General features: G+C 49.5%; 1 protein-coding gene across 8 annotated transcripts in view; it reads right to left on the minus strand.

The window, feature by feature from the left end:
* The window catches only part of PIK3CD (phosphatidylinositol-4,5-bisphosphate 3-kinase catalytic subunit delta), a 30,845-nt gene continuing 6,527 nt past the window's right edge, over positions 1 to 24,318 (minus strand). For 5 of the 8 annotated variants that reach the window (XM_065696780.1, XM_065696781.1, XM_065696779.1 and 2 more), the window contains exons 2-24: positions 20,088 to 20,161; positions 19,586 to 19,749; positions 18,292 to 18,520; positions 17,581 to 17,810; positions 16,602 to 16,781; positions 15,813 to 15,962; positions 15,415 to 15,504; positions 14,547 to 14,768; positions 11,318 to 11,414; positions 10,805 to 10,935; positions 9,997 to 10,059; positions 9,615 to 9,782; positions 8,768 to 8,889; positions 8,476 to 8,619; positions 7,794 to 7,893; positions 7,076 to 7,254; positions 6,776 to 6,885; positions 6,095 to 6,173; positions 5,687 to 5,854; positions 4,792 to 4,915; positions 3,128 to 3,273; positions 2,746 to 2,878; positions 1 to 2,213 (exon numbers count right to left, since the gene is read on the minus strand). In XM_065696780.1, coding sequence (XP_065552852.1) covers positions 2,076 to 2,213; positions 2,746 to 2,878; positions 3,128 to 3,273; positions 4,792 to 4,915; positions 5,687 to 5,854; positions 6,095 to 6,173; positions 6,776 to 6,885; positions 7,076 to 7,254; positions 7,794 to 7,893; positions 8,476 to 8,619; positions 8,768 to 8,889; positions 9,615 to 9,782; positions 9,997 to 10,059; positions 10,805 to 10,935; positions 11,318 to 11,414; positions 14,547 to 14,768; positions 15,415 to 15,504; positions 15,813 to 15,962; positions 16,602 to 16,781; positions 17,581 to 17,810; positions 18,292 to 18,520; positions 19,586 to 19,726 — 3,144 coding nt within the window. In that variant the 5' untranslated portion in view covers positions 19,727 to 19,749; positions 20,088 to 20,161 and the 3' untranslated portion in view covers positions 1 to 2,075. Of the gene's footprint in view, positions 2,214 to 2,745; positions 2,879 to 3,127; positions 3,274 to 4,791; positions 4,916 to 5,686; positions 5,855 to 6,094; positions 6,174 to 6,775; positions 6,886 to 7,075; positions 7,255 to 7,793; positions 7,894 to 8,475; positions 8,620 to 8,767; positions 8,890 to 9,614; positions 9,783 to 9,996; positions 10,060 to 10,804; positions 10,936 to 11,317; positions 11,415 to 14,546; positions 14,769 to 15,414; positions 15,505 to 15,812; positions 15,963 to 16,601; positions 16,782 to 17,580; positions 17,811 to 18,291; positions 18,521 to 19,585; positions 19,750 to 20,087; positions 20,162 to 20,625; positions 21,336 to 24,318 lie in introns of those variants that run through there. The other 3 variants (XM_065696782.1, XM_065696775.1, XM_065696783.1) reach the window with 3 other exon arrangements.

The following is a 24,318-nucleotide window of genomic DNA, read 5'->3' on the forward strand; positions in this document are numbered from 1 at the left end:
GTGGGTATCTACCCGTACGTAAAGGTAATGAAGGAAGGGTTTGCTAAAGGTGTTTCATATTCCATTCACTGACCAAATCTAGCATTACTACTGTTTGTTTCTACTTAAGGTAGAAGTTACTTTAAGGCAGTGTTCACTTGCTCTTCATCAGCTGCATAGCTCAGGTACTTGACCTTGGCTTTTACAGTACAGGGGTACCTAATTTGAAGTATTAAGAAGAGCTGAAAGTCAGGAATGAGTTACAGCTGTGTGCTGGATGTGGAAACACCATCAAATCAGATTTCTCCCACAGCAGGGAACAGACCTGTTCAGTCTCTGCCCTAAACTTGCTGGTATTACGGGAATTTTAAGCCAGACATGAAGCTAGATTTACAGGAGGGAGTAGTCAGTCCATCATTAGACAGTACATGCACCTCTGCGCACTTGAGAAACAGGCTCTGAAGTGCCTGGTGGTTTTTCTCCCTATATAAGAGTTAAACAGTTGTGTGAGTAAAAGGAAATTGCTCAGCCTGGTTAAAGGAGTACAAATAAAACAGAGGCTTCAGCTTTCCCTGAAAATGAGACTATTCCTTAAAAGAGGAATGGAGCACCTCCATTGGAACCTGATGTTGGGGAAATGGGGAGAGGGAAGGAAGCCCCCCGGGTGCTGCGGAAGGAAGCAGGTACTAACCAGCTACTCCACCTATCTTCCAGCATGACCTGTAGGCTGCAGCCTGCTTGATACCCCTCGCTGTACTCATGTGAGGCAGCAGTGGCTCCTTTCATCTGTCCCTGCGTAACACCAGCGCTCAGAACTGCTCAGGTGAGGACAGTAGCTGGAGACAAACACGACACACGAGTAGAAATACATTATTGATTACAGCACCTTGTGGGAGATGGGACAGACTCTGCTTGGGAAGGAGACAGAGGCAGAACAGGAGGAGGCTGGTGTAGATGGCCTGTCCTGATCTACATACCAGCACAGGATGCTCTCTGGATGAACCCAGAGCCAGTCTAATAAAAGGAATTGTGAACTGTGGTTGAAAGGAAGGGAGAGTGTGGAAAGAATAGGGAATACATTTGTAAGAAGATGAGAACATTTGTTGCGATGGAACTTTCTGTAAGTGCTCAGTGTTAAACCCACTCATCTGGCACCCTCTGTCCCGACGCAGGAGGGCAGACTGGCCAAGTAACTTGGGAACAGAGTGGTAGCATCTGGCCCAGCTGACACTGGAATTACAGCATTATATCCCAGGGATCCTAGAGGTGAAGGCCTGTATTACTGGGAAACCAGATGGCAAACTAGCTCTAATATACCCCAACAGGAGGTATATGCGGCAACCAATACTACATTCCAATTTGTTAATTCCATCTTAACCAGAATCAGTGCAGAAACCCTGGAACTGAGGCTCAACGTAGGAAAGCAAACAAAAATACCCAACCCCTTGGCCAGCACAAGCCTGTGCTGGTGGCATCAGCTTTTTGACAGCAGTAGGTGAGTTCCAGTTCAATTTCAGAACACTTTGGCCTCTGTAGCAGAGAGAAGGCAATAACAACATGGACATTTTTACACTGTCACAACGCAGAATAAATCAATTGCTCCCAGTCAGCATCAGGGATGATTTAAGCTGACCTACCTTGGTGTACACTGAAAGTTAATGCCTCTGAAAAGAGGGGCTATAGTTTAAGAGCTACAGGGATAGTAGATTCTCAGTGTTCAGCTAATTTTTTTAGGAAACAAATATACACATTAACACGGTGGAAGGATGTTACAAGTGCCTGAACTCTTCCATTAGAAGATGTATTTGAAGCTTAATGAGTTCTGAAGTGTACAGTACCTCTACCTACCTTTCACTGTATGCAGTGATTTTATTGCCTCATGTTTCTCCCTTCTCCCCAAAGCCCTACAGCAGACACGATGATGTGGCTGGTGAAAGTCCAACACGTTTTCAGTCATGCAGCAATGGCTGATGTTGGGGCGCGCAGGTCCGGGATCTTCAGCATCCATCAGTCTTTAAGAAACCTGCCTGCAATTGCTGGCCTCAGTGCAGGGATTACATTCTCTTGGAGCATGGGTGCAGGCTGACACTGCTGCTCTACTGTCTGTTATTTTTGGACACGTTGTGTGCCAGCCAGTTCACTTTGGTTTTCCAGCTCTCCCGCAGGGCTTCGTTGAACTTTAGTCTGAAGTGCTTCAGTGCCTCCTCGTCCGTTTTCCCAAGAGCTAGGGAATCCTGAAGGGAAGAGGCAGAAATCAGCGTGGCCTCACTTGGAAGCGCAGCTGAACAGTTAACTACTAAAACGCTTACGCACTAAGAAATTACTCCATTGAAAGGAGCACTGTGTAGGAAATGAGTGGCTGTTAATTGTTTTTAATAGTTACTGTAGTAACATGGTAAATAAATACAGGCATCCTACACTTAGCACATTGTACAGAGCTCCTGTCTCAGCTGGCCAGAGCTAGGATGTTATCATTTTAAGAGGCAAGCTGGGAACAGAAAATGGTACACAACCAAAATGCTCTGCCTCCTTCCCTGCAAGCTGGTTCTACAGGGTACCCACTGCCTTTGTGCTGTGGAATCTGAGGTTACATCCTCAGCGCCAGTATCTGACATTTCTGATGGGCTGCACAGGGATGGTGGATGTCTACTCACCATTTCTGGAGCTCATTTGCTTCTCAGGGTATGTCCTTCCACACTGAACTCCTCGCTGAGCTACAGCATCAGGTGTTCAGTTTTAACTGTACCGGGGCTCTGCTTCTCTTACCTTTAGATACTGAATGTCTTTAGAGCAGCTGAGTTCTGGCAGGCCAGCAGCTTTCATCAGCGCAAACAAGTGCAGGAAGAGAAGCCCATGGCGCCTCAGAATCATGTAGGCTTTTTCACAATAACCCCTAAACCTGTTCAGAAAGGAAGGCGAGGGAAGGGGATGAACACTGCAAGCTCTACCATTTCATAAAGCAAGACTGCGTGTTAGTATGAACCCTGCTGTCTGCACTGGTGGCTGCCAAGCCCTTCCACCCTCTCTAGTGGGTAAGTAATTTATGTCCTTCCATGTGTACAGACAGCTATGGGGTACACAGAACTGGTGGAAGTAAATTCAGAAACCTGAGGGCTTCAAAAGCTGAGGTTTAACTGCTACCACTTACCTCTCAAACTTCTCATTGTTGTTAGTTTTGCCTTGCTGGATGACATGCACAAAGTCGTAGGTTAAGATGAAAGGAACTCGTTCTCTGTTAATACCAAATTTAGTCTTGAAGTTCCCCAAAAAGTGACCAAAATCAATGTGGAACAGCTATAAGGAAGGAAGAAAAGAACTGTTTTCAGAATAGCATCTGGTTTAGATGATCAGGGTTGAGCTCTCTTCACGGTTACTGTATTCAAAAGATACCACGGGATTTGGGGAGGCAGAAAAATGACCTCTCCCATGGCATTCCTTTGGGAAACGATGCAGTATTTACTTGCCAAGCTGTTTTCTAGTGTAATTAGATGTTGGATAGGACAGAAAAGCTACTTATTTCTTCAATACTTTGGTACATTTGAAGAGATGTCTGGGTTTTCTAAAGCCTTACTGTGTCACAAGTAGAAGCAAAATAAGAACTGAAACAGGCAGCACAGCATGCTGGAAAAGATGTCCAGTTTTGAACTTACTACAAAATAGCACTTGCTCACGTAAGGCTTCTTCCCCTCTTTTCATCCTTTAAATACCAAGCACAGTGAAGCCATTGCAGCACCAGTGCAGTGATGGGAAGGAGGAGCCACTGCAGAACGCTGCACATTAAGGCAATTTTGGGGAGCAGCTGTAAGCTGTAGGTAACAAAACCCAAAGCTGAGCACTGCAGGGCATCAGCTCCCCCAAGTGGATAATAAGTGAGTCTGTAACTGCCCTGCCGAGCATGTTTGAACGGAGAGAATCATAGAATCACAGAATAGTTGGGGTTGGAAAGGACCTCAGCATCATCCAGTTCCAACCCCCCTGCCATGGGCAGGGACACCTCACACTAAACCATCCCACCCAGGGCTTCATCCAACCTGGCCTTGAACACTGCCAGGGATGGAGCACTCACAACCTCACTGGGCAACCCATTCCAGTGCCTCAGCACCCTAACAGGAAAGAACTTCCTCCTTATATCCAATCTAAGAAGAGGCAGTCCTTTAGGCGTTGTGTAATTCCCAGTTAAGCAAGAAAGATGGCTTAGACTTCCCCCTTTACCAGACTATCAGTGATACAGTTTAGTACATGTCCCTTTAACAAAGGCGTCCTCGTTTTCTTTTTCCTGGTTTTGCCCTTTGTCTTCCAGACTACAAGAAAATACAAACTGGTAGCTATTGTGTAGAATAGAGAAGGAACCAGTGCAGGTGTCAGTGTGAAACTGAACCCATGCTGATCACTTGCATTCATTTAAAAAACAAAGTAGTATTTTCCTAGGAGGAAGACTACAACTATATCAGCTCAGGTAAGTAACTGAGGATTTTACCTAGCAGCTACAAGCAATATGTGACTCAGCTGGAGCCAAGTAAGTCTTCAGATTGGAAAGTGCAGTGCTTGAGCCTCCATCTGCACACGGGTCTCAATGTGGTTTCAGAGTGGGTGTTAACAGCAGCAGCTGGTGGCAGCAGTGCTTACAGAATTGGAATCCAAACTATAAAGCTGTATTTACCCTCTACTGAGAGCATTCCTCCTGTCTGCCTCTTGGCTGGAAGGTGAAGCATTCCCTTAGCATTAGGATTGCACTGGGATCTATCTGTCCATTGCTAAGCAGCATCCCTGCCCCTCTTCCAGTACTTCCACAGCAGCATCCAGCCCCCATACCTGTCCCGTTTCCCGGATCATGATGTTGTCACTGTGCCGGTCGCCGATCCCCAGCACGTACGTTGCCACGCAGTACCCAGCGCAGGACAGAGTGAACTCCTCTATGGCTTGTTCCAGCGCATCGCTAAAGAGGACAAAAAGGCTGAATAGGCACTGTACTTTGAACACCAGTGCTTCACCCCTGGGAACACAGTTTGTACAGCTTCCCCCATGCAAACCTGCAACAGGAATCATGTCTGAATTTCCATAGGGCTCTCCAGAGGCACAACTCCCATCCCTGCTTTACAAGAGCTGCGCTAGCAATGTCTAATTGGAGGGGTCCAGATAAGGTTGTATCCAAATCCTCAACAAAAAATGGCTTTGTTTCAACTCGGTTAACTCCTTTCTAGATCTCTACAGATCCAAAAGACAAAGTGGGCTCCCAGAATGATTCCTGTTGGTGCCTTGTTACCTGGGAATAGCACTGAGGTATTGCTACTGCCTATGTCTGTCTCTAAGTAAACCCCCAAGCTACACAGCTCTTGTGCTGCCTGCTTTTGTCACTTCCCGGTTTTGGCATTACTCCTTCTGCCCCTTTTCCAGCTGTCACCACATTGACTGTTTCTGGATAAAGTCACAGGACCAATGCCATGATCAACATCTGGATTTGGATCAGCCTCGGGACACTTCTACCTTAAGCTATCAAAGGCCAAAAAAGCTTGCGAACAGTAACCCAATTGCCTCCATATCTGCTCCTACATGATGCCTTCTGATATGCCAGGCAGTGCAGCAGCTGGATACTGTAGGGCAGCTTGGAAATATACGTAAGTGACAGAGAAAACTGAGCAAAGCAGGAAGTGCCTCCAGCTGGAAGGAAGCAGTGAAGCAGCCCTGAGTGCGAGGTAAGCCCACCTACCCCGGGTTCTTGGATTTCAGCCAGTTCAGCAGTGCGTCCTTGTTGAAGGCTGCCGTGGCCACCATATTGCTCTTGTTCAGCTGGATGTTGGCGATGGTGTCTGACTGCATGACTACTTCTATCAGCCCAGTCTTGTCTCCTGTGGAGAGGCAGCCATAAGGGGTCATCCTGCAGAGATGAAAGAAACCCTTCCACTGAAATCTTGCCCAGAATGGGGTTGTGTTGTCTTGTATAAGCTTTCCCTTCCCTGCCATACCTACCCTACATCTCTGCCCCTCACACAGAACCTGACCAGCTACTCCCAGAATGCTAAACAGACTCATCAGGGACAAAAGAGTTTGCAGACCAAATGGCCTTACCACATATGATATATCATTGCAGTAGGACAACTGCGTGCACATCACTCACCTCAGATCCAGGCCCTCCTGCTTCCACAGGATGTCCATCAACTGGATCATCTGCAGAGTCAGCATGTCCTGTCGAAGATCTGTGCAGCATTACAGGGGACAAAAGGGTCATGAGCACCTCCTGTTATCCCCTCCTCTTGTGCTCCATTAAGCAGCACTTGTTCTGCCCCTGAAGCAGGCTGCTGGAGGTGTGTGCTGCATTTGTCACTTGCTAGGTCTGGCTATGAAAGAACAGCAGCAGCCAGCAATGTCTACTACTGCAGTAATAGCATAAAGCCACCATTCTAGATGCCTTAACTCAGACATGATTCTACTAATGCAGGTAAACACTACTTCACTTTGCCAAAGCTCTTCCCATAGTCAGTGTACCACTTCAGAAAACATCTGTCTGGACACAACAGGGAGCAGCAGATACTCCAACCCTACACAGCTTGCCATGCAGGAGCTCTTTCAGATCCTGCATCAGGTTTCCTTTTACTGTGCAAGGGTATCCAGCTGCAGCTGGGCTAAAATCTTAAAGAGAAGGGCAGCAAATGAAGCGTACAGGGGAGTTTTTATCTCTCCAACTTACTGTCACCATTCAAAGATGCTGATGGTCCTCATTCACACAACATCATAATGGTCCCTAGCTAGGCCCACCCACCCCAATAAATATTTGGGGCTATCAGGAACACAGACTCACCATCTCCATTTTTGAATATAATTCCCACTCCACCTCCACCTGTCTCTTCGTTATTAAACACAATCCATAAAGGCTTCATTTTGGAGTCCATAAAGGTGCACTGATCCACACTAGAGCAAAGAGAAACATCACCGCTGGACCTTCCCTCTATTAAACAAGCAGCCATCCAAGCTGCAGATGCAACAGCAAATGCTCACAGTCTCCTTCCATGAGAGAGGGGGACCTGGGGGGAGCAGAAGCCCAGCGCTGCTGCTGAACAAAGCCTGCAGCACAAATGAAGAGATGCAGTAACTTCCTTACCAAACTTCAGCGAGGATAATGTTGGGGTTCAGGGGGGACTGGAGGTGGGAGAGTGCTTCAAGGTAAGTTTCCTGCTTCATGCACACGTGCATCATCTCCTTGGTTTGAGGCTTGGTGGCCTTCAGAGAACTCGCTTTAACAAAGTCATTCAGAGCTTTCATCTTGTTGAGGGCTTCCCCCTGAAACAAGGGAGGGAAGGAACAGGGGTAGCAAAGAGCAAGTTCCTGGAGAAAGCTTAAAAACTATTAAAGTCTATTGTGAAATACAAGCCTTGGGTCTATCTCTTTCCTCCTCTTCAACTTGGGGCAATTTCACACGTTGCAACAAATCGGATTTAGTAGTATCTGCTTGATAGTCCGTAATCAATAATGGTTTGATTAATACTCTTCTGGGCATAAATGCATTGCAAGGCAATGACTGCACCAGGGAAAATGGACATTATCAAGCACCAAAGGACTAGCACTGGCTAGAAAAGGGAGGATGAGTCCCTGCCCTTCAGTGCTTCTGGGTAGTTTCGGTTATGCAAAAGTGCCATTTCAAACCATTCTAGACACATAGTGTAGTTTGGGACACATGCAGCCAAGAGCTGAGTGAAGTCACATGCGATGGGGAGCACCAGGCTCAAACCCAATACAGCAGTTGTAAGGCTGTTTTAGCATTGCTGATACCATTGAACTGGAAAAGGGAAGTCAGCCTCGTGGCTAAAAGCAGGTTTTACCTGTTTCATCAGGATTTTCATGTGGTGGGTGCTGCCTCTGCAGTATGCTTCCAGGATCAGGCCAAACCTCAAGGCAACTGCAGGAACATGCATTTCTGACCTAGAGAAAGAGAGCAGAGCAATTCTGACTCACTGCAGTGAGTGACTAATTCTTCCATTCATGCCAGCACAAAGAGCAGGGGGAGAGAAGGGTGCAGAGCGTTAGCTGCTGTTTAGATTCTGTGTACTGGGGAGAGAAAAGAATGCAGCCACCCCAGTAGAAAAACCATTGCTCGAAGTGATGAGACATCCTTCTGGGTGACTACATTGCTAACCCCTCCTTTGAGAGCACTACTCAAGGACAGTTTGGAGCATATGGCTCAGAACTGGCAGGTGGCCACAGATATCCACAGTGAATTTCAACACACAGGCACCTGTATGCACATATGTATGTGTGTATATATCACAAATACATACACACACATATATACACACACACATTTTGGTAATGACAGCAAGGAGCTCCCACCAGTGCTTTGGTGAAAGACAACAGCTGAAGGATAGCCAACAGCCTTTAAATAAGTATGTTTTCATCTATACATCCAGCCCTGCTTGCTGTCCCGCTTCCCAGAGCCATGAGCAAACCAGTAAATGCTGGTTTCACCTGATTCCTGAGGAAAAGCCTACATCATTTGCTCTTTACCTCAGATGCCAGAAGAGGAAGTGGCCGATCTTGCGGTTGGATAACGCCCTGTCCAGCAGGAACTTGGTTAATTCACAGTCTAGGTAGGATTCGTACTTGAGCACCTGGACGAGCTGCAGCAGGTATTGGAACACATCGTGATCTCTGTGGGGAGAAAGGGAAAAGAACCTTACCAACACGTGTACTTGCAAGAACTGTAAAGACACGGCTGTCAGCCTTGTTCACAGTCCCCCTCAGCAGCCCTGCACAGAAATAGAAAGGGCTCTGCATATCCCTTGTGGATAACGCTTACGTCAGCTTCTTTAATGAGTTGACAGCAAAGGAGCCAACGTAACGGTCAGGAAAGCTGAAATCCAGCAGCTCCAAGGCATTCAGGACAGGCAGCTCTGGCCAGGTCTGAAGCAGGGATATCATCTGCAAGGGGAAAAATAGCAGAAAAGGAACAAGGTTTTTATGATGATAGGCAGAAATCTAAGATTCTACCGATGGAAGAGCAGCGCCTTTGCAGGGGGGTCACCATTTATAGATGCCCCAGAGCAAGTTTGCAGACACCAGGTCAGAACCCTCCAAACTTCTTAAGCAAGGCTGACAGGAAGAGCCATCAAAGTCCCCAGCAGGGTTACATTCGCTGGGGCAGTTGGTGGAATAAGCTCTTTGGGAAAAAGCACTTTTCTGCAGCATAATAATGTCGACCAGAAAAGGCTCTTTAGAAGGCCCCGTGAAAGCAAGGAGGGATGAGCAGCACAGACACCGTCCCCAGCTGATGTCTGATGCTCTCGGTGGAAGAGATTCACAGACCCCCTGAGGTAGCCAGTGCTGGTCTCTCACTGTCAGTTAAGAATGTCTAATCCAGATTCTATTTCTGCCCTGAATTAAGCAGATCTTTTCTTGCCTCCAGTTTCTAGAGGGGCTGGTACAGAGCCAAGCAGAGCCAGCCCTCAACTCAGCTGGGTACCACTCAGCATACGTTCACAGTGGTTGAGAACAGAAAACGTTCCTCTTCCTCATCCTCAGTGATGCCAAACCTACCTGCACGGGGCACTGCAAAACATCCCCTGCTAAGGTGGCCTCCAGACACAACAGAGCAATGCAGACACTGAAAGATGGACCAAAAAGGCTGCCAACCCCAGCATCCTCACCTGGGCAACATCTTCATGCTTGTTCCATTTGGTGATGATGAGCAGCTTTGCCAAAGCTTGTGGGTACTGGTCGCGGATATCGTACCTCATCTTCCACACCAGGTCTTTCTCATGCTCATAGAGTTCAGTGTGGCTCCTCCGCTCCAGGATCTCCTTCAGTTGCAGCTTCTGCTCATGAGAATCATAGGAAAGAGCTTACATGGGGCTCAGTCTCAACCCATAGGACTTGCTCAGCCTACAGACCCCTACAGGACTGGGGCATGACCCAGTTTGGTGAAAAAAACCCTGGCTGTGGGTAAGGTGGAAATGCATAAGTTGATCTGTGAACCCAGGCTTGCACATAACCCGCACATGGCTGAGAACCTGATGCCACAAGACTCACCTCCTCAGGATCTTCTGCTGCAGCACCACGGGGTTGTTCTCCATTCCTCCCCAACTCCAGCAGCTGGGACACAAACAAAGAGTCTGAGAAAGGCTCCCCATTTCCTCTGTACTTTTAGCTCACCATCACTGCAAGCATCGATGGTGTATTAGAGATCAGCCACTTGCCACCTCTGGAGAAGGGAACTGCACCTCACGGCCCAAGTGCAGGTGATGTACTCAGCAGGACCCCTCTGCTCTGATGTGTAACCTCGCTGCCCATTGACCCCCCTCCCTGGTAGTAACGAGGAGGAAGGGATGAGTCCTTTTCCCAACAGGGGCAGACCTGCACACCCATAGGGCTTGTGCACAGGGGCTCTGGGTCACTGAGCTCCAGGCTAACAGGAGCTGTTCCACATTCCTAGAACACGCGTGTGTTTGCCAAGCAGCCAGCACAGCCCAAGCCACCCTGCACACGGGCACAATCTATTAAAGCATCTGAGCCAGAACACGCACCACAGGGAAGCATCTATGTCCTTGGCACAGCAAATCTCCTTCCTTTCCTGTAACAAGCAAATTTCTTCTTCCACTTTAAGTGTCTGGCCAGTGGCAGTGACAGATGGAAAATCCCCATAGGCACGCAGCGTGTTATCACCCTGTGCTGAAAGGGAGGGAGCTCTCTGCTTTCACTCTTTCCCCCTTTATCCCCCTTCCTTCCTGCAGAGCCTAGTGCTGTCTGCAGTGTGAAGGCAGCGCAGTTAAGGGCATTTTTTGAAGAAATGCTCATCCGTGATGCTCATCTGTGCCTCCCAAAAGCCCATGCTCCTTACCTGCTCAAATGATGGGTAATACACAGGATGCGATGCAACGCTGGGGAAGCAGATGACCAAGGCTGCTGCACTTTCCGTGTTGGGGTTGCATTGTACCGTGCCCATGGGGTTCAGAAGTTCTCCTTTCTCATCTGGAAAGCAAAGTGCATAAACCCATGAGCCCAAATCTTCCGAAGCTCTGGTCGAGGAGGTAGAGCACAGACTGCTCCCAGCTCTGTCATGGGCACTGCCTGGCCCTGAGCAGCCCACTTGACCTCTCACAAGTGAAGTGTACGTGGCATCTTTAGGACAGGAGCAACCTCTTATACATGCAATACCAAGCAAACAAGGCCTTTAACTTGGCAGGGCTGTAGATGTCACCACAATATAGAGCGGCAATTGTACTGGGTCTGGTAGTGCAAACCGTTACGGGCCCTCCTACAACTGGACAGCAATACAGGATACGGGGCATCTCCCGATCTTGTGATGGAAGCTAAAGACATAAAATAACAGTAGCTCTAGCTCTTGACATACCTGGAAAAGAGGACCACATGTGCAAGCAGCACTCCCCTGTTTTCAGCTGGTCCTTGTAGTCAAAGAGCATGACATTCACCCAGGCAATAGGGCAGTCCTGCACGGCGAAGAAAGAAGCTCATTTGTGTAGCTGAAGAGTATCTGAGTTGCCTGTAAGGCCTTGCAGCTCTACTCTCCATGATATTTGAAGGAGCTATGGCATATTCTTAATGTATTTCACAGTTTGAAGGGAGAATAACCTTCATTTTGAAGCAGGGAACACAGTGTTAGCATGACTTCAGAACACTAGGCAAGGAACACCAGATACATCTGATAATGGGAAGAACAGCCTTGGCTACTCTGTACAGTAATAAACACCATCTATACAGCCCAAAGGCTCCAGCAAGTGACTAGGACATGGCTGAGAAGAGCCTGTCTCCCTGCCATCAGGGCAGACAGATATGTTCCACAAATGACCTCAGGTCTCCTGCAGCCAGGCTCCCCAAGTGGAGCAGTTTACTTCATCTAACGGTTTACTTCATGGAAGTTTCAACAACAGCAGCGATTCCCTCAGTTGCTCAGAAAACACCAAGGCTTGAGCAGACCTGAGCACAGCAACTGGCTTGCAAAGAGCTTGTGAGGCGAAACTGTAGTGAGAGGCACCCCCAAAGAGGGGAATATTTGAAGGGAACCCCAGCGACACATCCTTTTGTTCCACTGAGACATTCTACATCGTGCTTGCCCCAGAGGCTCACCAAAGGGCTCGGTGGAGGTAGCAAAGTCAGCACTTCCCTCTAATGCAACAGAATTAATCACTTCCACGCAGCCTCCCGCAAACCTCTGAGCTGATGCGATAGTGAAATCCCATTTGACATATCAGCGCCAGATCGCAGGGAAAAGCCAAACAAAACCCCACCAGCAATAACCTTTTCTCTCAGAGCGAGTGACATCGAACCACAGCACAGAGCCTGCCAAAACACAAGGCAAGATTTCTGGTGGATAAAGTCCAGCAAAGCAACGATTCAGCACTGTAAGGACAGAAATATCCCCTGCATGACTTACAGAAACACCGAGCCAACCCTCTGGGTGACATTAACCCTCTGACTCACCCCAGCCAGCCTGCAAGTGGGCCTGTTGTTGTGCTAGTGAATGATTTCGTCCCACCTATCTGCTCCACACGCAACGTGCACGTAACTAACCCTGAGTTCTGTAAGCAAAGCGAGCAAGCAGGTTCTTCACCACACACAAAAATCAGGCTGTGCTCCGGCTGCACCATCGCACCAACCGTTCCAAACGGGATCTGGCACCTCACTCATTGCTGCAGCTGCGCCCGTGGAAAAATCACAGCAAACACTGTGATTCTATATGAAGAGCTCACTAGCATTCACCCATCTTTCCCCGGTACCAGGACCCACGCGAACAAAACCCTCGTAACAGCCCAGCTAACCAGGCTGGCTGTGTTTTGTCAGTCAGAACAGCAAGATTTCCTTCTGACTGCTTCGAACCTGGAACTGGTTCCAGTGTGACCACAGAAACGCAGGCTGCGGATGAATCAGATATTCTGCTCAACAAAAGCCGCCAGCAGGAGCTGGAGCTCTGCTATTCTGAAGGGAGAAAACAACAGCAAAAGGGTTGATCCTGGTGCTGGCCTCAGAATGTTTCCCAGTCTGAAGTCTCCAACGCAGCAATCGGTTCACACAAGCAGGCCTCGTGGGTTGCCTGTTGCTCCCCAGACATTAATGCACTGTAACCCTGAGAACCCTATTGATGTGAGCACAACAAAGCTCAGTGAACCCTTCAGCAGAGAAAAGGAGCTAGCAGAACCGAGACTGAAAAGCCGTGCTCGCATTTGTCAGTGCCCCATTTCTCTGCACTCTAGGAAGGATGGCATGACTAACCCCCTCTTTAAAGCATGGAAACAGTGCTTTTGCGGCTGCAAAACCAATAATTTTCAGAGGGACAAATGGATTTATTGCTCTTGGAGAAAGCTCTTCAAGGCATCACGCTTAACACTGGGAAACCAGTGACTCAGTTACAGGCTACACTTAGGTCTACTTTTCGTTACTGAATTATTAATGAACGACAACTTTCAGAAGAGAGCCGAGGAAAGTGAGAAGTATCACTACATCTCTGGTTCAGAAGCTCAAAACAAGAGCTTCCGAAGTGATTTAACACTTTCTGTCCTCGGTATGCAGCATCTTGCTGCTGTAACCTTGAAAATTCAAGGTTAGATGCACTTTCCTTCTACCTCTCCTAAAAGCTGTGCTGTAACCAGTTTCCACATTCCTCATTTTCTTCCTCTTTCTTATCTGTTAACTTACTCCATGGGGGATGTGGCTGAAAGACCTTCCTAGAAAGAAGATGCAACACAGAAGGCGGTTTAAGCTAACTACAAAAACTAGGAAGCTGCGGAGCAGTAACAGAGACACTAACACAAGTGATTCCTCTTTATGTGCATTCAGATGCTGGGTATGTTTCTTAATGGTCTTTCTGGACAAGAAACTACATTTAAACAATCCTTCCTACAAGCAGTCACTCCTCAGTTTCCTGATCCTGTGATCCTGCCCCTCGGCTCTGCTCTTGTGAGACCTCACCTGGAGCATTGTGTGCAGTTCTGGTGTCCTCAACATAACAAGGACATGGAACTGCTGGAACAAGTCCAGAGGAGGCCACGAGGATGCTCGGGGACTGGAGCACCTCCTGTATGAAGACAGGCTGAGGAAGTTGGGGCTGCTCAGCCTGGAGAAGAGAAGGCTGCGTGGAGACCTCAGAGCAGCCTTCCAGTACCTGAAGGGGGCCTATAGGGATGCTGGGGAGGGACTCTTCGTCAGGGACTGCAGTGACAGGACAAGGGGTAACGGGTTCAAACTGAAACAGGGGAAGTTTAGATTGGATATAAGGAGGAAATTCTTTCCTGTGAGGGTGCTGAGGCACTGGAATGGGTTGCCCAGGGAGGTTGTGAGTGCTTCATCCCTGGCAGTGTTCAAGGCCAGGTTGGATGAAGCCTTGGGTGGGATGGTTTAGTGTGAGGTGTCCCTGCCCATGGCAGGGGGGTTGGAACTGGATGATCCTGAGGTCCTGTCCAACCCCAACTATTCTATGATTCTGTGATTCTAAGAAGTTACTGGCAATCACTGAGTAAGGCCTTTTATTAATGAAGTCTTATTCTGAAAGCAGAAGGCATTTGGTTCAGAATGGTGCCCTCCAGCACCGGCAAACCTGGCTCAGCCCCACGCTGGCTTTTACTTACTGCTTTCTTGGACTTCTTCTTGGTGGAACGCGCCTTCTTTGCCTTCTCAATGACAGCATAGAGGGCAAAGCAGAGCCGCGCCATGCGGGGAAGGTCACAGATGTTGATGTCAAAATCCAGCCTCTGCTGCCACACAGGCTCTGAGCACACGTTCACTTCAGAGCTTGACACCGTCTTGCACAGCATCTCATTGCCATGAAAGAGCCCTGCTTGCACCACCAGCTGAGGGAAGGAGAAAGAGGAGAACGCCATGAATCCACAGGGACCGGACTTTGCTGCAGACACATGATCAGAAGAGCTGCAAAACATGGGGCACTGGGCAGAAGAAATAACTATTTGATTGCCTGTTTCTTTGTAAAGCCTTGCCCTGCACATGTGAAACATTCTTGCCCCGTTTCCTTCCTTTCCCTATGGGCAGCCTTTCCCTTCCTCTCCTCCTCATTCACCCGCTTCCCCTTCAGGGCAGACATCCTCAAATCCCAGCGCTTTACTGCCTCAGCCTCCCCTGGGAGAACCTCTCCCATCATTCTCTCAGAGCCGAACTTCCCCTCCCCTGCCCCTTGCAGGCCCCCCTGCCCCTCCACGCCACTGGCAAGCAAGGCTCCCACAGGCCAGCGGCTCTGTTTGCTGCTCCCCTTTAGGCAGGGGAGCGTTGGAAGAAGGCACTGCTGGGCTGCTGGCTCGCAACCTCCCTTCCCCTTCCTGTTGTGCGGCAGTTCAGAAACTGCCCAAAGGCTGAATGAAGCACAAGGGAGGATCACGTGAGACCGAGCTGCGGGCCCCTGCTTCCCTCACCACTCGAACAAGGGGTGCAGCTGGGAAAGCCGAAGGACACAAAACCAAACCTCCGAGGTGAGCGGGTACCTACCTTCATCCCCTCATCCGCATTGACCTTGCTGCCTTGCACCAGCTGGATGTAGAAAGACTGCTCCAAGGACCACAGAGAACCATAGTTTGGCTGGGAAGAGAAAAGGGTTCCTCCAGTCAGGAATAAGTGCAATAAAGACTCCTCAAGCCAGCACCAGACCTCATCTCTCATCACGTGCTCTTTGCTCCAACAGAAGACAGCACTGCATTGCAGGCAGGCAGCATGGGGTCTGTGGCACCCAGGGAAGCTGCAGGGGGAGGTGGAAGCATGATTGGGAATCCCTGGCTCTTAGACCCTAGTTAGGAACCCGTCCTGAGGAGGGCAGGGAGAACCAGCTGCTGCTCCCACACAAGATCAGCATCTCCATCAGGGGACGAGTTGAGGATGCCCCCTTTTACCTTTTTCTTGGGGAGCGGGGGGGGCTTGGCAGCAGTCTTGGGGGGGCTGGTGATACAGTTGGTTTGCTCATCTCTCATGGCAATGATAGTGGAGGAGTGCACCATGGTCAGATGGGGCGTCAGGCCTCGGTGCAGGCAGCTGCGAATGTACTGCAAAGAGAGGACAGAGTCAGCAGGGATGAAACGGAGCCAGGCAAGAGCAGGCAGCAAGTCAGAACTGGCTGCAGCACAAAGCAGGTGGAAGGAGTAAGGAAAGGACACAGCAATAACCAAAAATCAGTTTTAATTTATCTCCTCTTGGCTTCATCAACCTGCAACTCACTGGACTCCCGCTGCCAGAACCGAGAATATGAAGTGCCTTTTATAGCTGGCATTTCATCAACTGACTCAAATGGCTGCATTAAGGGGAAACACTGAGGAGGATTCAGCACTCCCAACAGCAGTTTGCCTTGCCAGGGGAATACAGGATACAGCATTACTTGCCCAGCTTTCAGAAAGAGAACCCCCAGCCCACCATGCAAGCAAACAGACGTTTCTAGAACCACAGTCTATAAATGCATTTACACAGCACTTGGTACGCAGGGACAGGATTAGATCGTTAGCCCCCGAAAGCATAAGGATCTGTTAAGCTGTTAGAAGTATCCCTTGCCTGAAGTAGCATCCAAGTCCTGCCATTGTGCTGCACTCCTGTAAACAGCACTACCTCCTTGGGCTGGAGGACACCAGGTCTCAATCCACCCCCCCAGCAATAGGAACAGACTCATTGACACAGCAAGGCACGAGGCTCACCTGGAACTGGTACAGGGGGTAGTTCCCGTAGAGGTATTCACATTTCCCGTTCACCTGCAGGGTGTAGTCCTCTGGCTTCTCCACTGTCTCATGGCGGAAGACAGTAGCCTGCTTCTTGATAGCGTAGCTCATTAACGTGATGGGGAACTCATTTGGGGAGATCTGGAAAGTGAAGCTCTCCTGCAATGCCAACAGCACAGCATACACTGTCAAACAACGGGCTGAAACCAGCCCAAGGAGCAGCAGTAGCTCCGCAAGCAGGTAACAACATTCCTGTTACTGACAATAAGGAGAAGGACAGGAAGGCAGAATTACCCACACACAATCAGCAAGTAAGTAGGGATATTTGTCAGACTGGGCAGGACCATCTGTCAGCAGCGCAACCCCAAGACTGGAAATCAGGAGCTTCAAGTCCAGTTTAAGCAGCATCACCGGTTCATGTGGTTGCCAGTCATTAAAAGTCATCCCACTGCCACTCCACCAGCAAAGGCAGAGGGTGGCTAAGCTCACCATGCTCAAACACACCGCTCTGGGAAGCCCTTCGCCCTTGGGGGTGACTCCTGCTTCACGCCCAGGCACAACATGCAAGGATAACACTAACCCAAGGGTAGCAGGCAAGAACAGAGACTGATGCCTGCAAGCAGCATATGCTGATCATGAGCTGAGCAGACTCTTGGGTTCAAAAGGAAAGGCATCTATTGGGTTCTATGCTCCCTTCCTACCCTAAAAGCTTTCTACCACAAGTACATGCAGCAACCTCAGCTACCAGCTAACCAGTACACCCAATGCATGCTCAGGAAGAGGAACAGCTCCCTTGGCTTTAGGCTCAGAGTCTCCCTCCCAACCATCTCCACAGGAGAATGAAGATGAACACTGACCACATGGAAACAATGTCCACGCACGCATTATTCTGCCTCCAAATGCCCAAAAGGAAGGCACGAACCAGTTAAACATGGTCATAGAAAAGACTGTGCTTTACCCCTCCAGACTGGAACTTGACGTTGACAAAAATGTTCTTGGTGGGGATATGGAGAGGGCCAGTGCCAGGGCCTTTGGCCATGGGCTCCAGCTGCAAGGGGAAGTTGTACTCCATCCAAGCTGCCCAGCTGAGCTGCTGCCGCTTCGCTGCTCTCTCCTCGCAGAACTGGCACATTTTGGCACGGAAATCATTCACCTCTGGATCCTGCACCGAGTCAAACTCATGCAAACCTATGGGGAGAGCAGAGAGAAAGGCAAAATAAGCATCTGCACCCAAGGGAAATCAAGTGTCTGTGAAAGAGGCTTCCTGAACACATGCTCAAAGTTTGGCCAAAAGAAGTCAGCCAAGCTATGAGCAACTGCTTATTTGCTATGTACAAATGCACCCGAATGGTATAGCCCTCTGCCAGCAGGACACATCACAGAATCACCGCTGTTGGAAGGGACCTCTGGAGATCATCCAGGCCAACCCCCTGCCAAGGCAGGGCCACCCAGAGCAGGGTACACAGGAACGTGTCCTGGTGGGTTTGGGATGGCTCCAGAGAGGGAGACTACAACCTCCCTGGGCAGCCTGGGCCAGGGCTCTGCCACCCTTCTTGGGCCTGCACACACTCGCTATTCTCCTCCATCAGTATTCCACAGGTAGCAAGGGTGCCTGGGATAGAACCACGTTCCAACACCCCTGCCACACTGCTGGTGATGGGGAACTGACCTTTCCCAATGAGCAGGCTGATCTGGGAGTTAATAACCTTCTTGACTCTGTCTCCTTCCCGAGCCACGAGCCGCAGCACCGGCAGGAAGGGTTGGATGTCACAAAGCCGCCGCTGCTCGTCCTCCAGCTCCTGCTGCTCTGCTGTCTGGTTGATGCACGTGAAGACATAGGCCTCAGGATCACTGAGCATATGGTACAGCGGCTCATACTGAGCATGCTTCCACACCACCTGGGCCAGAGCAACAGCAGGGTGAAACTACCGCTGCACTGCCAGAACATCACCATCCTCCTCCCCATCCTAAGGGTCTTTTCCAACCTCAATGATTCTGATCACCCCACAACCTCATTCCCTCGAGATGATACACCATTTGGTGAAGGCAATGCACAGCCAAACCTTCCCACAGCATTCCTGGAGCTGCAATCACAGGCTGCTTTTCAGCCAAGCCTGGTGGCTTCAACTCATGCTGAAGCGCTGGGTAGATTCATTTGCAAGTGCCTTTAACTGACTTCTTTTCATGCTTGCCATTTGTTTCAGGCAAAGTAAATCCTTCGACCTCAGTATATAAGTATTCCCCACCTGAATATCTCACTGTAAGCACTGGCTGACTGCTGGCCTTGTGAACTAGAGGTACTGCTCCCACTGGAAGCAAAACTCAGTTAAATAACTTGCCCCCAGTGACATGAAATCTACGACGAGACCCAAGAACCCTTCATCCTTCACTCCCAGGGGATGGCACTTCCACACCACACACTCCATTTCTTCACTCTCATCCTAAATGCCTGCTATAGGAGACAGAACTCCAGAGCAGACGGCCTCTGTTCTGGCCCAGTGCCTATTCTGGCTGTGAAACACAGACCTGTAACTTCACAGCTGGAACCAGTCAGCTCCAGTTATGGGTTTTTAGGCTGGTTTTGGTTTGGTTTTTTTACCTGAAAACTGCAGCGCAAGAAAACCTGGAATAATCTGGCACTGTGCTTCCATCCCTTGTGATCTGTGACTCATCCAGGCCAGGCTGCTGCTGCAGAGAAAACCTTTCCCACTGTTTTCCTTCACTCTCCCCTAACACAGCCCATGGAAACAAGGAAGCAGCTACATTTCATTTACACATGCTTTCAGTACAAGCTTTTTATTCCTCAAAGAAGCACTAAGTAAAATCCTCCCTATGATTCCCATTCCCAATTTTCAGTATTCATTTTCTGTGAGCCGGCATCCTGAATACTTTGAGTCAGTCCAGCATCTGCATTTGACTGTTTGGAGACTACCACAGATGAGACTGTGAAATAAGGCTGTTACCTGCTTGATGGTGCCCAAGCTGGCATTGCAGGACACAGAGAGGTTTAAATAAATGCCTGTGGGCAGCAGAAAGTCCACCTGGATGTTTTGGTTTTCCCCCTTGGACCAGAATTCCATAGGGCAGTAAATGCCTGGGGGCATCCTGCTTACTTCTTAGCTACCACCTGCAAGAAAAGGGAACAAGGGCTGTAGCTGTTGACTACACGATAACTCCTCAGATCTGGACTGGTCTCTGTAGAAAGTTAATGCGCAAAAGAACCCAAAGAAAGGAAGGTTCCGCTCAGGAAAACATGCACCTTCAGTCAACCTTCCAGTCCAGTGCCTTTAAGCTACAGAGGTGTTCTTGCTATAGCATTGGCTTCTGCCCCAGTGTAACCCTTTCCAGAGTGGGATTAACATCCACATCTGACAGAGTGAGACGTACTTTCAGTTCAGTACAAAGGCACTCATCCCAAGAAGCTCATCTACAACCCAGCAGCCAACACAAACAGTAAGTCCCTACCCCTGGCTTGGTAGGGCAGTCCTCAGGCCACATGCTCCAAGCTCCACTTTGTTTTTCCAGAGCTCAGTTCCAGTCTGCAAGGGAGAGAAAGAGATGTTGCTGGTCCTGAGGTTTGTTAATTCCATTTGCACCTTTTCACTTGGCAGGGCTCTACAATTTCACCTTAGCACATCCAAAGAACTCGAAAAGAACCTGAATGCTGTCAGGTATAGACTTGGTTTCAAACACAGGATAAGCGCATGCGTGCATGGCTAAAACAAAAGGTATTGAAGTGAAACCCATCGTACATTTGCTTTCTTACAGACATGTAACACCACAGTCAAAGCTACCCTCACACTGCATCCATCTGCCCACAAGAAAAATACTACACCTGTATAAAACTCCTCTAACTGATAACAAGCAGCAGAGTGTGGTGCTCCCATACGCAGGAAGAGCTTGGCACTGTTAGCCCCTAGCAAGAGACAGGTAAATGCTGTAACTAATTCCCTTCAACCACCCCAGCAGAGGAGCCAGCTCACCCCAATTCCCTCTCACTTACCAGCTTTTCCCCCAGCTCAGCAGAGAAACACAGCCTGGAGGGTGCTCACAGAGCCATGGTGGTAGCTGTTGAGGAAAGCAAGGCTTCAGCCTCCTGCCAGCCTGCCTCTGCTGGGGCTAAATGCAGCCCTGCACGTGCCCCGGGCAATTCTGTGTCACTGCTCCTCGCCCCGTGAAACCAGGACCAAATTTGCCCATTCACAATTCAAAACATGGCTTCAGAGCTGCTCGTGTACAAACTTAGACAGAAATGAAGAAGATGCTGCTGGAGATTTGGGGCTCCCAAATCATGAAGCCCTGCTGGCAGCCCCTCGTGAGCCAGCCCCTATGCTTGGGTACGACAAGAAGCCCAGCATCTTATCTGCTAGCGCCTGGGAGAGCAGCACTTCCCCATCAGCACTGAGCGGAGGATTCCCAGAACTCTGAGCCGTGTTTTATCTGTCCCGCTTCCTCAGCGCACACGCTGTATCACACAGAGACCGGATACAGGGACCGCAAAACCACCCATGGGCCTTAAGAAGGAGGGAAGTAAAAGGGGGAGGAGGCAGGGTTTACAAGTTTGAATAAAGCAAAACAAGCTGCTTCTGCTCAATAACAAACCCAGCAAGTTTCAAGAGATCTGCTCCCTCGGCCTTGCCCGATGGCATAAAAGCAGCAAACTACCATGACGCTACCGAGCAGCAGAGATGGGCACATGGCAGTGACTGAACTGCTTCCTCCTGGTGAGCATTTCTACCTGCTGTCACACCCCATCAGATATAAAGTACCTATCTAAGCTATCAGCACTACAATGTCGAGGTCAGGTTGTTCAATACCTTGTTTTTCCAAACTCACTGATTATCTCCTGATTTTTCCAACAGAACCCGGAGGGAATATGCCACAGGAAGGACAGCTCTGGACTCGCATGGTCTCTGATGCTTTGTTTACCACACTTTCCCCCCTCCCATTACTAAATCCAGGATGCTGCCAATGTTTAAAGGCCCCAGCATCCTCTCAGCCTTTCATCCTGGTGAATATAGATTAATACTGGAAGTCCCACATTGCGGTAGGTACCTGTAGGGCTGGCAGCCTGAGGGCCAAGTTAATCAAACCCCCGAACTAACAGAAATCCATTTACTGCACAACGTGCAGATCTCTCACAGCAAGGCAGAGACAGAAGCTTTGGTTTCAGTGGGATGCAAACCCACAGAGCCAACCTCAAGCAGGTACACAGGCTACCAAAGGCCCCTGCTTATCAACACCAGGCCACCCGTTCTCTACAAGACACCCCCACTCCTCACCCATCCTACTGCAACACACTACAAAGTATTCGTGCTAGGATACTTCCACATCCCCCCACCTATGACTTCCTATAAGACTTCTTCTTCCCCCACAAGCCTCAGCTACTCACTCCCAGTACAAGGCAGGAACACAGCTGAGTTCCAGCTCCAAGGATGCCGGGCAGCGTGGCAGGGGCTGAGCAGGAGAACAGACAACGAGAACACACAAAGCTCTTGCTCTGCAGCACATACATATACACTCCATCCAAGGCAGATGGACCTCAAGACTGGGTGGCCCAAGTCATAACGATGAGCACAGCCAAGCTGAAGACCTGGCCCTTGTGAAGGCCAAGTATGTTGTGAACTTCATTTAGCCCTAAACTGGAGGCATGCACAGCACATTTGAGGAAACCACAGAGCCTCAAAGAGCTTCTTATTCACCTCATGCAGCAGTTTTCCTCTGGGCCTGCTTGTATACGAGCCCGACCCCAAAACTGCCCCGTGGTAGGTACTTGCTTGGGCAGGACGCTCACCATCATGTGCTAAAGGCTGTCTACAAGCCATGCAGTCGTGCTGACTCCAGGAAAGGGAATTACCAGGCAGGAGCTGCAGGGGCAGTGTCTTGTGGGCAGTGCTGCTGGCGCAGCTGAGCACTTGAACGCAAGATGCAGTTTCCTCTGTCTCTCTGGACAGGCAGGGCCCCAGCTGCCCTAAAGGGAGAACCACTCTTCCCATCCCAGAGGGAGGCAGTAATGGAAGCTCTGTTCCCAAAAGCAGCAAGCACACGTGATGGGGACCTCAGATCCTGCTAAGCAAATGTGAGGAGTGACCAGCCCCAACCCAGTGGGAGAGCCCAGCAGCGGGACAAGCAGCGTGTGGACTGGCTGATGCACAGCATGGGCTGTGACTGCGGTCTGTGTGGGGCCACTACAGCTGCTGCTTTCAGCCTGCAGATAAACCAGCTCTCCAACTGCAGAGCACAGTACTGCTTTGGGCTTCTCTGAGCACACGAGGAAGAGAAATCATGCTGTCACACCACACAGGTCCCAAAGCATCAAGCACGCACCCAACAATAGGTTTCCATGGGTCCAAACACAAAGCTGTTCCCCACAATTCCCAGAGAATCCAAGTGTACTCTCCTTCCCACATGTTTTTGTAAGGGGAAAGTAAAAATCTGTGTACTACAGACTTTCTCAGGAAACTAGGAATAAAATACACATGGACCCATTCTATACTGGACCCTGCCTCTGGTGCAGCAGCAAAACCTCCTGGTAGTGGGCAACTGCTCCCTCAATAACTTTGGGATATGGAGTCATATCCTAGAGGGACCATCGGGAAAGATGAGCCCATCGGTACTAATCACTTCCTTACTGAGAGCTGTATGGACAATGAACCCATCTTACAACGCCCAGACCTGTTCATCACAGGGCAGCAAAAGCGGTGGAAGAAAACGACCACGAGGCAAAATTCCAGCTTTCAGATGAAGGCAAATCCTCAACTTCCTCTCCCTCCTTGCCTCACTACATTATCCTGCAGGAAAGCCAGACTGCTTTGCTCTCCCTAAGGTTTCCCCTGGCATTAATTAGTGTGAAGTTATTAAATGTACATCTTTAGTAAAGGGAAGAGATGGCCAAGGCAGAGTTGATATACACATGGGACTAGTCCCTGCACCAGCCTGCCAGGAGAGCACGTAAACTGCTCCTGGATGCCATGTAACAAATACAGGCACACCACCAGTAACAGGACGTACCATATGCTTTGAGTTCACACACCCTGAGGAATAAATAATTGCACAGAAAGGCAAATTTCTGCGGAGTGCAAGAGACACGTTTGAAATTACCCAGTCAGTATTTATCAAGCCAGCAGTCGACATAAACCACACCAACACAACTCTCCCCGTACAGAGTTATTAACCACAGCCCTGGTGCTTACAGCACGCAACTTCTCGAGGGGAACAAGAACGGAACTAAGCAGCAAGGTAGCGCGACCTCACACGGAGCAGCGCTCCACGAACCTCGGCGAGGCTGCAGCATCAGGCAGGCACGGAAGCTCCGACACCCACAAGCACGTTACACAATTACTAAACCCAGGACTACAAAAATACCTTTCAAGTCGGTACGAAACGAGGGGCAGGGAGCTCGCAGGTGATGTGTGCTGTGTGGGAGACAGCAGGAAGTCACCCTCCTTCCAGGCATCAGCTTAGCCGGGGGAAGAGACCACAGGAATTCTGCTGTACACGTGCCTGGCTTGTCTGAAGCACACAGTTGATACACATTTCGATCCGGATCAGCCCTCAGCTTTCGCAGGTGCAGTCCTACCTCAATGAGTGTTCTAAAAGGGTTTTAAAGTTGCTCACGGCACAAAAGAGGTCCGCTGTATGCTGGGGCAAGACATCGGAGCACTCACAGGCTGTAAAACTGACTCCCAAGAACAGA

The sequence above is a fragment of the Lathamus discolor genome, chromosome 16 (genome assembly GCF_037157495.1).
Source record: "Lathamus discolor isolate bLatDis1 chromosome 16, bLatDis1.hap1, whole genome shotgun sequence".
NCBI classification, from domain to species: domain Eukaryota; kingdom Metazoa; phylum Chordata; class Aves; order Psittaciformes; family Psittacidae; genus Lathamus; species Lathamus discolor.